Source organism: Leptopilina heterotoma, unplaced genomic scaffold (assembly GCF_015476425.1).
Source record: "Leptopilina heterotoma isolate Lh14 unplaced genomic scaffold, ASM1547642v1 Lhet_121, whole genome shotgun sequence".
Taxonomy (NCBI): Eukaryota; Metazoa; Arthropoda; class Insecta; order Hymenoptera; family Figitidae; genus Leptopilina; species Leptopilina heterotoma.
In genome coordinates this window covers 420,984-433,165 of record NW_025110839.1, presented here as the reverse complement: position 1 = coordinate 433,165, position 12,182 = coordinate 420,984, and the positions used below count along the sequence as shown (strand labels likewise).

The following is a 12,182-nucleotide window of genomic DNA, read 5'->3' as shown; positions in this document are numbered from 1 at the left end:
CAAAGTTCTGTAGTTTTTAGTATTTTAAGGTTAGAAAAAAATTTTATTGGGATTATGTGCAGAACTCTCATTACAGATACCAGAACTCTGCTCAGAACTCAAAAATAATTCATTTTTTGCAAAAAAGTATTTTTTGTAATTTTTCAAAGTTCTGTAGTTTTTAGTATTTTACGGAACTATTAATTTTTTTATGAGAGAACTCTAGAACTCTTGATTTGCTATCAAAATACCATGTCAGAACTCTTTTTTGCAAAAATTGTAGTGCTACGTGAAATTAGCATCTAATTTTTTCATATTATTTTTTTTTAGTGTTAATTGCCAGAACTATTGAAAAAATTATTATAGAACTACAGAACTATTGCTAAGGAACCCAGAACTCATGTAATTTTTTTAATTTTTTGAAAAAGTGGTGCTAACTTCACATGACTATACTATTATTTTCGAAAATAATTGAATTTCTGCAAAGAATTTGATTAATTTTGAAAATAATTTATTTCTTGTGATGAATATTGTTATTTATGAAAATAATTGAATTTTGCAATGAATTTTATTTAAGCTTCTGAATATAATTGAATTTAGGCGAAGACTTTTGCTATTTATAAAGATAATTGAAATGTTGATAACAATTTTTTTTAGATTTTTCGAAAATAATTGAATTTCTGCGAAGAATTTTATTAATTTTGAAAATAATTTATTTCTTGTGATGAATATTGTTATTTATGAAAATAATTGGATTTTGCAATGAATTTTATTTAAACTTCTGAATATAATTGAATTTAGGCGAAGAATTTTGCTATTTATAAAAATAATTGAAATATAGACGAGAATTATTTAAAAAAATTTTTGAAAGTAATTGAATTTCTGCCAAGAATTTTATTAACTTTGAAAATAATTTATTTCTTGTGATGAATATTGTCATTTATAAAAATAATTGGATTTTTCAATGAATTTTATTTAAATTCCTGAATATAATTAAATTTCGGCGAAGAATTTTGTTATTTATAAAGATAATTGAAATATTAAAGAGAATTTTCCAAAAATTTTGAAAGTAATTGAATTTCTGCCAAGAATTTGATTAATTTTGAAAATAATTTATTTCTTGTGATGAATATTGTTATTTTGAAAATAATTGAGTTTTGTAATGAATTTTATTTCAATTTCTGAATATAATTGAATTTCGGCGAAAAATTTTGCTATTTATAAAGATAATTAAAATATTAAAGAGAATTTTTAAAAAAATTTTTGAAAATAATTTAATTTTTGCGAAGAATTTTATTAACTTTGAAAATAATTGAATTCTTGTGATGAATATTGTCATTTATAAATAACAATATTCATCACAAACATTCAATTAGTTTCAAAAATAATAAAATTATTCCTTAAATGATTTATAAGTAATAACTTTATGACAGTTCTTCAATACAATTAAGATTTATTTTAATTTTAATAAGAAATTATTGTCAGAAATAGAAAAAATTGAAAGTTTTTTTTAGAATTTTTGGTAAATTTCATAGTTTATGAGGCAAACAAAAAAGACACAAAAATTGAGAATTTTCTTATAAATTCTAAACATTTAATTTTTTCCAGTACTTTTAATAAAAATCCCTGACTTTTCCTTGACCAATTCTACTTTCTCTGACTTTTCCCTGAATTCTCTGACATGTGGCAACCCTGAAGAAATATAGAAGAAGAAAGAAATTTATAAAAAATTAGAGAAAACAAATTAATCGAAAAAAAATACTTACAAAATCATCGTAGGCATCTTTGACGGCAGTGAGCGTGAGTACCCCAATAAGAGGTATGGCTGTGGTGATTGGGGTTAGAGAAGATATAGCGGGGATCATCTGAAGCACCAGCAGACATAGGAAGTAAAAATTGGCGAGCCTTTGAAATTGCTCAAACAAATTCAATGGCAGGAACGTCAGAACCGAATACTTGGACGTTTTGATGTAATTGTTCTGAAAATATAACACAAATTTAGTTAAATAATAGAAAATTTATTAGTTTAGCTCAAGCATGAATGTATTATGTATTATTAAATTTTATAGGTCAATCGTATACATGCAGGGTGTCAACTATTTTCGTTCAACAAAATTCCCGGCTTTGTCCTAATTTTTCCCGTTTTTTTTTCTCATCAAATTTAAATTTATTTCATTTCGAACATAAATAAATCTACAAATGGCTTCAAAAAATTTTTATTTTATTTAATTATTTATAAAGATAATTGAAATTTTGAGAATTAAAAAAAAGTTTTTAAACATAATTGAATTTCTGCGAAGAAATTTATTACTTTTGCAAATAATTGAATTATTTTTTTAGAATTTTATGGAAATTTATGAAAATAATTGAATTCATGTGAAAAATTTTTTTAAAAATAATATTCAAAAGAATTTAGTAAATCTGAAGAATTTTGCTATATTTAAATCTGGAAGTAATGGAATTCTTAAAAAGAATTTTTTTAACAGTTTCTAGAAATAATTGAATTCTTTCGACGAATTTTCATAAAATTTTTAAGAATAATTACATTTTTCGAAGAATTTAATTAAAATTGTATTAAAAATAATTGAAATTCTAAATTTTGCAATGAATTTTATTAAAATTCCTTACAATAATTGAATTTTGTCAAAGAATTTTGCTATTTATTTATAAAAATAATTGAAATATTGACAATTTTTAAAAAAAAAATTTTGAAAATAATTGAATTTCTACGAACAACTTTAATAATTTTGAAAGTAATTGAATTCTTGCGATGAATATTCTTATTTATCAAAATAATTGAATTTTGCAATGAATTTTACTTTTTAAAATAATTGAATTGTTTTTTAGAATTTTATGGAAATTTATGAAAATAATTGAATTTTTGTGATGAATTTTGCTATTTTTGGAAATAATTGGATTCTTGAGAAGAATTTTTTTACAGTTTCTAGAAATAATTCAATTATTTCGACGAAGTTTAATAAAATTTTTAAGAATAATTACATTTTCGAAGAATTTAATTAAAATTGTATTAAAGAATAATTGATATTCTGCAATGAGTTTTACTATTTATTACAATGACTAACTTCCCTTGTTTATTTTCGAAAAATTTAAATAAAATTCTTTAACAAAATTTAATTATTTTTAATAGAATGTAAAGAAATTTCAATTATTTCAAAAATTTTCAATTATTTGTTTATAAAAATTCAATTATCTTGAATCAATAGAATTGGAAAATTTCAAGAATCTTATTTTTTACAATTTTCAATAAAACTTTGCGAAAATTCAATTTTATTAAAAAATGTTAAGTGTGTATCTTTTTTTAAATTAACTAATAAAAATTTTAATTATTATTTTTCGCACTAAGAAACATGAATATATTAGAATGTGACTCTTTATAAAATTCAATTATTTATCAGTTATTAAATAAAAATACTTTGAAAATTCGATTTGTTAAAAAGTTTTTAATGAAATTCTTTAACAAATTTAATTATTTTCAGTTGAATTTCACAAAATTTCTAGTAATTCGATCATTTTTTAAAAATTTATTTACTAACTATATTTGAATCCGTGACTGATTTTTTTACTATCAAATTAATTATATTTAAATAATTCAAATTTAGAGAACAGTAGAAATATCAAATTAAAATAATAAAAGTTTTTTTAATTTGGTGAAAAAATTCTCGGTTTTACATAAAATTCCTGGCTTATTCCCGGTTTTTCCTGGTTATGTAGTAGACACCCTGACATGACAGCGAAAATACGAAAAATATCCACAAGGACTAAATTTTATTTACAATTCAAGGATCCTGGTGGAGATTTCAGGACAAAAAATCCAATCCAAAAAATCCAGATCGAAAAATCCAAGAAAAAAATCCAAAGTACAAAAAAATTTTAAAACAATTATTCCAAGAAATACAATTTATTTTCAACAAATTTTCATAAAATTATTTATAATAATTATAATAATTTATAAAATTATTTATAAAAAATTCAATTGTTTTTTCAATATAAAATATGTAATTCCAATTAAATACAATACCTGATTAATTTAATTAATTTTAAAAATATAAAATGTTAAGTTTACCTACTTTTGATTCACATTCATCGAAATGAACAACTCAAAAAAAGGACAATTTCATTCAAAGTTCAAAGTGAAACTATTTTTTTTTTTTTTACATTTTTGGATTTCATTTACTTTGGATTTTTTGGTTTGGACTTTTTGTTTTTAATTTGTTAGTTAGTCCACATGCCACCAGGGCCATTGCCTTATTATCTTAACCAAAAACAATATTTTTTTACGTTTAGTCTCGACGCCAACTTTAGGGATTCAAAGTATTTTGAGTACATACCGCATAGTTGAATTGTGAATTGTACTCGCGATTATTTGCTCGAATTCGCCTTTCTGTCTCTGTAAATAAAAAAAAAACATGTTAAAAAATACGCTTTTTTGTGTTTATTAAAAATAATCTCTTGACACATTATGTTAAGCGATGACTTTTGGTAATTAAAAATCCTAGTAAATTATTATCAACTCAATCTGATCGAATCATCCACAATATACTATTATAACAAAAAATATAGATTGTTTATTATTATTATTATATTTAATTTTTATAATAACTGAAATAAACAAAAGAAGTTTTTTTCCCCTTTGCAATGGACTCACCACTGGAAAAAAAGGTTGTTCGACCGATACATTCGGTGGCCGGAGGTGAATTTGGTGGTGCCGATGATGAAGGCGTTGGTGTCGGTCTATATCGCGTTCCTTTCCAAACAACCAATTTTCCCAAAACTGTGAGTAATGATTCACGTAGAGTTGTGTGCCTACTACTCGCACCACCGAGACTACTCAATGAACCTCTCTTGGAGCACTCGTCAGCAGTTTCAATTTCCGTTGATGATGAGGGTAAATTTAAGACCATATGACTACTCGCCGGTTGTGATAAATGTTTCTTTTTAAATTTCCGTCGTTTTCGCTTTTTCTTACGTGTTCCACTATCGTTCTCCAATATTTCAAGATTGCTTTCTGATTTCGATGTGCCATTTGATTTTTCACCTCCATCGATATCGCCTTTTACCTTTTTGCATATAATAAAGTGTGATGATATTAATTTGTAACCATCTCGAGAACACGGATTTTTTTTTTCTTATAAATATTTCAATGAAATTTCATTTTGGAATTTGAAAAAAAAATTCTAAACTTGTATTTAAAACGAATATTTATTTTGGCTCTTCGGGGAATTTTATAAATTAGCGTAAATTTTAATTGACCCGCAGGCCTCGCACTCATCTACAAAACCTACTATTTACTACTTTTTTTACGATTTGCTATACTATTTAGATACTTTTTTTTATTTGTTACACTAAAAACTACTTTTTTCCATGATTGAGAATTTACCTTACTTAAAAATTTGTTAACAGTTGAAATAAAAAAATTATTTAATTAATACCATTCTTTAACACGATTCAATTATTTCTACAAATTTTTGGTAATTCAATGATTTTCAATATCTACTATTTTAATAAAAAATTTTCAAAAAGAATTGAATAATTTAAAAAAAAAGTTTATAAAATTTTTCGCAAACATTCAATTATTTGAAACATAATTTTCCTAATATTTTTCGAAAAAATTTAATTCTAAATAAATGAATAAATTATTTTTAAAAATAATAAAATTCTTCTTAGGAATACAATTATTTTTTAAAATTTTAATAATAAATCGTTGCAAGAATTCAATTATTTTTATAAATATTAAAACTCATCGCAGGATTTCAATTATTTTTAATATAATTTTAAATTAATTCCGCTAAAAACGCAAATATTCTTAAAAATTTTAATAAAATTCTTTGAAAGAATTTAATTAATTTAAAAAATGTTAATAAAATTCTTTGAAAGAATTCAATTAATTTAAAAAATGTTAATGAAATTCTTTATAATAATTAAATTCTTTTCAATATAATTTTAATAAAATTTTTTGAAAGAATTCAATTATTTTTATAAATATTAAAACTCATCGCAGGATTTCAATTATTTTTAATATAATTTTAAATTAATTCCGCTAAAAACGCAAATATTCTTAAAAATTTTAATAAAATTCTTTGAAAGAATTTAATTAATTTAAAAAATGTTAATAAAATTCTTTGAAAGAATTCAATTAATTTAAAAAATGTTAATGAAATTCTTTATAATAATTAAATTCTTTTCAATATAATTTTAATAAAATTTTTTGAAAGAATTCAATTATTTTCATAAATAATAAAACTCATCGCAGGATTTCAATTATTTTTAATATAATTTTAAATTAATTCCGCTAAAAACGCAAATATTCTTAAAAATTTTAATAAAATTCTTTGAAAGAATTTAATTAATTTAAAAAATGTTAATAAAATTCTTTGAAAGAATTCAATTAATTTAAAAAATGTTAATGAAATTCTTTATAATAATTAAATTCTTTTCAATATAATTTTAATAAAATTTTTTGAAAGAATTCAATTATTTTCATAAATAATAAAACTCATCGCAGGATTTCAATTATTTTTAATATAATTTTAAATTAATTCCGCTAAAAACACAATTATTCTTAAAAATTTGAATAAAATTCTTCGAAAAAATTCAATTATTTAAAAAAATTTAATATAATTAATTTGCTTCTTAGAGTGTAATAATTATTTTAAATTCATTTTTAATTACATTTCTTGAATGAATTTAATATTATTAAAAATTTTAGTGCAATTCTTCGTAAAAATTCAATTATTTTTAAAAATATTGATAAAATTCTTTATAAGAATTCAAATTTAATTAATATTCAATTATATTGAATAAATTATTTATTTTTGCATTTAAATAAATGAATTCTCGTAGAAATTTCTAATAAGAATTGATTTAGAATTGAATAAAATAAAGTGATTAAAGTTTTGAATAAGTTTATTTATAAATTACAACAAAAAAATGAATGAATTTTGAAAGAATTACTTTTGTAATTTTTAGAAATAGTTAAATTTCAAAAATGCGTTAACTTGAAATCATTTGAAATATTTTAATTTCTGTAGACAAAATAAATAGACGGTTAAATTTAATTTATCGATAGTTACTTTTTTACTACTTTTTTCTGTCCAACTTTTTGCTACTTTTTTAAAATTAATTATCGAGTACGAAGCCTCTTATTAATTATTCTTTATTATTAAAAAATATAATATCTGAATTTAAAAAATAAATTCAATTAAATTTTTTCTAAAAATTCACGCTATGATGCTTTTAATATTCAATTATTAATTCAACGAGAATGAAATTGTTTAAATACAAAAATTAATAACTTATTGAATAATTGAAAGTTTCTTTAAATTAAATTCTCATGAAGAATTTTATCAACAAATTTTTAAATAATTTAATTCTTTTCACGAATTTCAATAAAATATTTAAGAATAATTAAATTTTTCTAGGAATTCGATTAAAATTGTATAAAAAATAATTGAAATAAAATAAATTAAATAAAATATTTAAGAATAATTACATTTTCTTAGAAATTCGATTAAAATTGTGTAAAAAAATAATTGAAATTCTGCGATGAGTTTTATTATTTGTGAAAAATTTCTCAAAAAAATTAATTCTACAGAATTATTATAGTTAAAAAATAAAAATTAAAAAAATTCAGATTTTCAAAGATTTTAATTTGAAACCTCTGCAAAATTCAATTATTTCTAAAAATCCACACTCTAATGCTTTTAATATTTAATTATAATCTAAAATTTTAACTGAAATTCATTTTTATAAAATGAAAATCAATTTTTATTAGAAAATTCTACTAGAATTCAATTATTTAAATACAAAAAAAAAACAATTTATTGAATAATTACATTTTTTGAGAAATTCGATTAAAATTGTATTGAAAATAATTGAAATTCCGCAATGAGTTCTATTATTTATGAAAATAATTGAAACCCTAAGAAGAATTTTATTATTTACGAAAATAAGTAAATCCCAGTAAAAATTTTATTTTTGAAAATAAAAAAATTTGAAAATAACTGAATTTCTGTTAAATTTATATTATTTTATAAAAATAATTAAAGGTTTGCGTAGAATTTTATTAAATTTTTTTTTAAATATTTGAATTCTTTTGGAAAATTTGACTAAAATAGTAGATACGGACCTTTTTTTTTTACAAAAAAAAACTGACTTTTACAGACTTCAAGCAAATTTATGGACCCAGTTCAAGCCCTGTCATTACAAAATTACTGAGTTTTTCAAAATAATCATTAAAGATAAATATTTTTCACTCTTTTCAAAACTTAAATAAACAAACTTGAAGTATTATAAAAATATTACATGAAAGTAATAATACAGACGTGTTTTAAATCTTTTTCTTTGTTTTTTTCGAACGTTCTATATTTATTTATACTTTTCGTGCACTGACCCAAGAAAAAAAAACAATTATATCTTAAAATCACTCACTTTTATATTTATAGAGATGAGTAAAATGCAAAAATAATCACGTCATTTTGCTCATTCATAAATTTTACACAAATTATTTTACTAAGAGCCGGAGTATTTTTAAATGGTACATTAAAAAATAATTGTTGTCATTAAAAATAATAAAGAAACTACATTTAATGGTATTTTTTTAACCATATGTTAACTTTTTATAATCTGTTTCCTTAATCGTAAGAATCTGTGTTAACCTTGATTTAATTATACGCCAATTTATTTATATAATTAAGATAAATTAACTGAAAGATTTGGAAGTTAAAGAAGCCAATAAAATGGGAATAATCGAGGTTTCTTAATCAGAAATCGAAGTGTGAATCCGTATGGAATAAAAAAAAACCTATGAGGGTCAACGATTCTGTGCTTCCTTTTAATTGCTTTATTTAAAATGAATTTTTCTACTTATTTTTATGGAAATTTCAAACAATGAAAAAGTCGTGAATTAAGCAAAACTTTCTGTTAAATATTCTAAACAACTTGTAGCATAAAGGCACTTTTCGTTTGCCCTAATATTTATCTCCTCTAAAAATAAAAATCTGCAATCCACAAAATAAATCTGAACTAATAAAATATACTTATCCAGCTATTCGTAAAAAGAAATTATAAACCAAATTGACAAATTAATTAATAAAAACTAAAGAACGAGATTCTGTTTTTTTTTTTTTTCATTTAAAAATAGTAGAAATGAATCAATATTGACTGCAACAAAGATTGAAATAAATTGGGTCAAATAAATACATACACACAGGTAGTTTTTTTTTTATGAACTATGAAACTCTGTATTTCATAAAAAAAAAATGTTTCTAATAGAAAGATTTTTTCAATTCCACGTGAAATTCGAGAGGTTGAAAAATATTGTCAATATTCACCTTTTTTTGCTTTTAATATTTTTCAGAATTTTTTCAATTAGAAATATAAAGCTTCCTCATGAGGCCATAGTAGGAAGAAAGTAAAATAAAAGCAAAATACTAAATAAAAATTAATAAATGAAAAAAAATTTAACGTCTGTGACGCTTCACGGTAAAGGGTACCTCAAGTGGAAAAAAATTATAGACTGTATTCGTAAATTTTAATTTGAAAATAAAGGTACCTTCAGACTCATGTTATGTTCTTATGTTGAACACATAGAAATCTATTGTATTTTTATGTTAAAAACATACGAAATTCTTCAATTACAAAATCATTCAAAAACGTTACTAACTTCTTTTTTAAATAAATATTTAGTCATTATTATTTTTCCACAGGAATCAAGATTTTCAAAAATTTCAAATTCAAACCTTTTTGAAATTTAACAACTTATAAGAATATTTATTATAAAAAATGTAGAAAATCAAGCGACTCGGAGTTATCGCTGTCTTCATGTTTTATAATAATTTAAACTTTCATAAAATTTTTCAAAAAAAAATTAAATTATTTACAAAAATTTTAATAAAATCCTTCGCAAGAATTCAATTATTTTTATAAGTTGGTACAATTTTTCACATCAATTCAATTATGAATGATGAATTATTTTAAAAAATGTAATAAAATTCGTTGTAAGAATTCAATTATTATCATAAATAATAAATTTTTTCCTAGGATTTAAATTGTTTTTAATACAATTTTAAATGAATTCATCGAAAAATGTAATTATTTTCAAACATTTTTTGCGAGAATTCAATTACATTTCACAAATAATGAAATTCTTCGCTGAAATTCAAATATTTTAAAAATTATTTAAAAAATAAAATAAAAAATAAAATAAAAATAAAAATAAAATAAAAAATTTTTATTTTAAAAATTATTTTAAAAAAAATGTAATAAAATTCGTTGCAAGAATTCAATTATTTTCATAAATAATAATATTCTTCACAGGATTTCAATTATTTTTAATACAATTTAAAGTAAATTATCTTTAAAAAACATTATTAATTTCAAAAAATTTATTAAAATTCTTCAAAGGAAATAATTGAACAATTATTAATTATTTTTGCAAATGTTTCTTCTAAAGAATTTTCAAATAAATTTACAATTCAGTTTTACGAATTTTGATTATTCAGGAATTCATCAATTAAATATTTAAAAACTAAAAACTTGAAATAATTTTTAAAAAAAATTAAATTAAACTTTTTCAAAATACAATTATTTCTAAAAATTCATGCTATAATATACTTATAATATTCAATTATTATATAAAATTTTAACTAAAATTCATTTTTAAATCAATTTTTATTAGAAATTTCTATAGGAGAATTCAATTATTTAAATACAAAAATAAATAATTTATTGAATCATTGAATGTTTCTTAAAATTGAATTCTCATAAAGAATTTTATCAACAAATTTTTAAATAATTAACTTCTTTAGACGAATTTCAATCAAATTTTTAAGAATAATTTTTCGAGAAAGTCGATTGAAATTGTATTAAAAATAATTAAATCCCTGTAAAAATGTTATTATTCATGAAAATAATTGAATTATTGCGAAGAAATTTATAAAAAAAATTTGTAAATAATTGAATTCCTGTGAAATTTTTATTATTTATTAAAATAATTAAATTTATTTTAAATAACTGAATTCTTTTAGAGAAAATTTTATAAAAGCCTAGATATTAAAAATCATTGAATTGTAGAAAATTTTTGAAAGTAGTTACAATTTTGACAAATTTTTAAAATTAAACCTTTTCTAAATTTAATTATTTCTAAAAATTTATCCTAAAATGCTTTTAATATTCAATTAAATAAAACTTTAACTAAAATTCATTTTAAAATCAATTTTTATTAGAAAATTCTATTAGAATTTAATTATTTAAATACAAAAAAAAAATAATTTATTAACTGAATTCTCTCGACGAATTTTAACAAAATTTCTAAAAATAATTACATTTAATAAAAATGTAATAAAATTCGTTGCAGGATTTCAATTTCTTTTAATACAATTTAAAGTAAATTCTCTGAAAAATGTAATTAATTTCAAAAAATTTATTAATATTCTTCGATAGAAATAAATGAACAATATTGTATCAATTATTTTAAATAATTTTTGCAAAAGTTTCTAGAGATTTTTCAAATCCATTTGTTTACAATTAAATTTTACGAAATTTGGATTATTTGGAAATGCTTTAATTAAATATTTAGAAAATAAAATCTTGAAATAATAATTTAAAAAAAAGAAATTCTATTAAACTTTTTCAAAACACAATTATTTCTAAAAATTTACGCTACAATGCTTTTAAAATTCAATTATTATATAAAATTTTAACCAAAATTCATTTTTAAATCAATTTTTATTAGAAATTTCTATAGGAGAATTCAATTATTTAAATACAAAAATAAATAATTTATTGAATCATTGAATGTTTCTTAAAATTGAATTCTCATAAAGAATTTTATCAACAAATTTTTAAATAATTAACTTCTTTAGACGAATTTCAATCAAATTTTTAAGAATAATTTTTCGAGAAAGTCGATTGAAATTGTATTAAAAATAATTAAATCCCTGTAAAAATGTTATTATAATTATTATTATAATAATTATTATTCATGAAAATAATTGAATTATTGCGAAGAAATTTATAAAAAAAATTTGTAAATATTTGAATTCGTGTGAAATTTTTATTATTTATGAAAATAATTGAATTTTGGAGAAGAATTTTATTACTTTTGAAAATAATTTAATTTCTGCAATCATTTATAATTTCTCTAAAAACTTTTTGTCCTTTTCTCAATCGGACCTTTACTGTAT

The 12,182-nt window shown here is 20.1% G+C and overlaps 1 protein-coding gene across 3 annotated transcripts in view; it reads right to left on the bottom strand.

The window, feature by feature from the left end:
• The window catches only part of LOC122511099 (phospholipid-transporting ATPase ID), a 77,792-nt gene that overhangs the window by 40,403 nt on the left and 25,207 nt on the right, over positions 1 to 12,182 (bottom strand). For all 3 annotated transcript variants that reach the window (XM_043626159.1, XM_043626168.1, XM_043626173.1), the window contains exons 2-3: positions 4,329 to 4,387; positions 1,746 to 1,958 (exon numbers count right to left, since the gene is read on the bottom strand). In XM_043626159.1, coding sequence (XP_043482094.1) covers positions 1,746 to 1,958; positions 4,329 to 4,387 — 272 coding nt within the window. The remainder of the gene's footprint in view (positions 1 to 1,745; positions 1,959 to 4,328; positions 4,388 to 12,182) is intronic.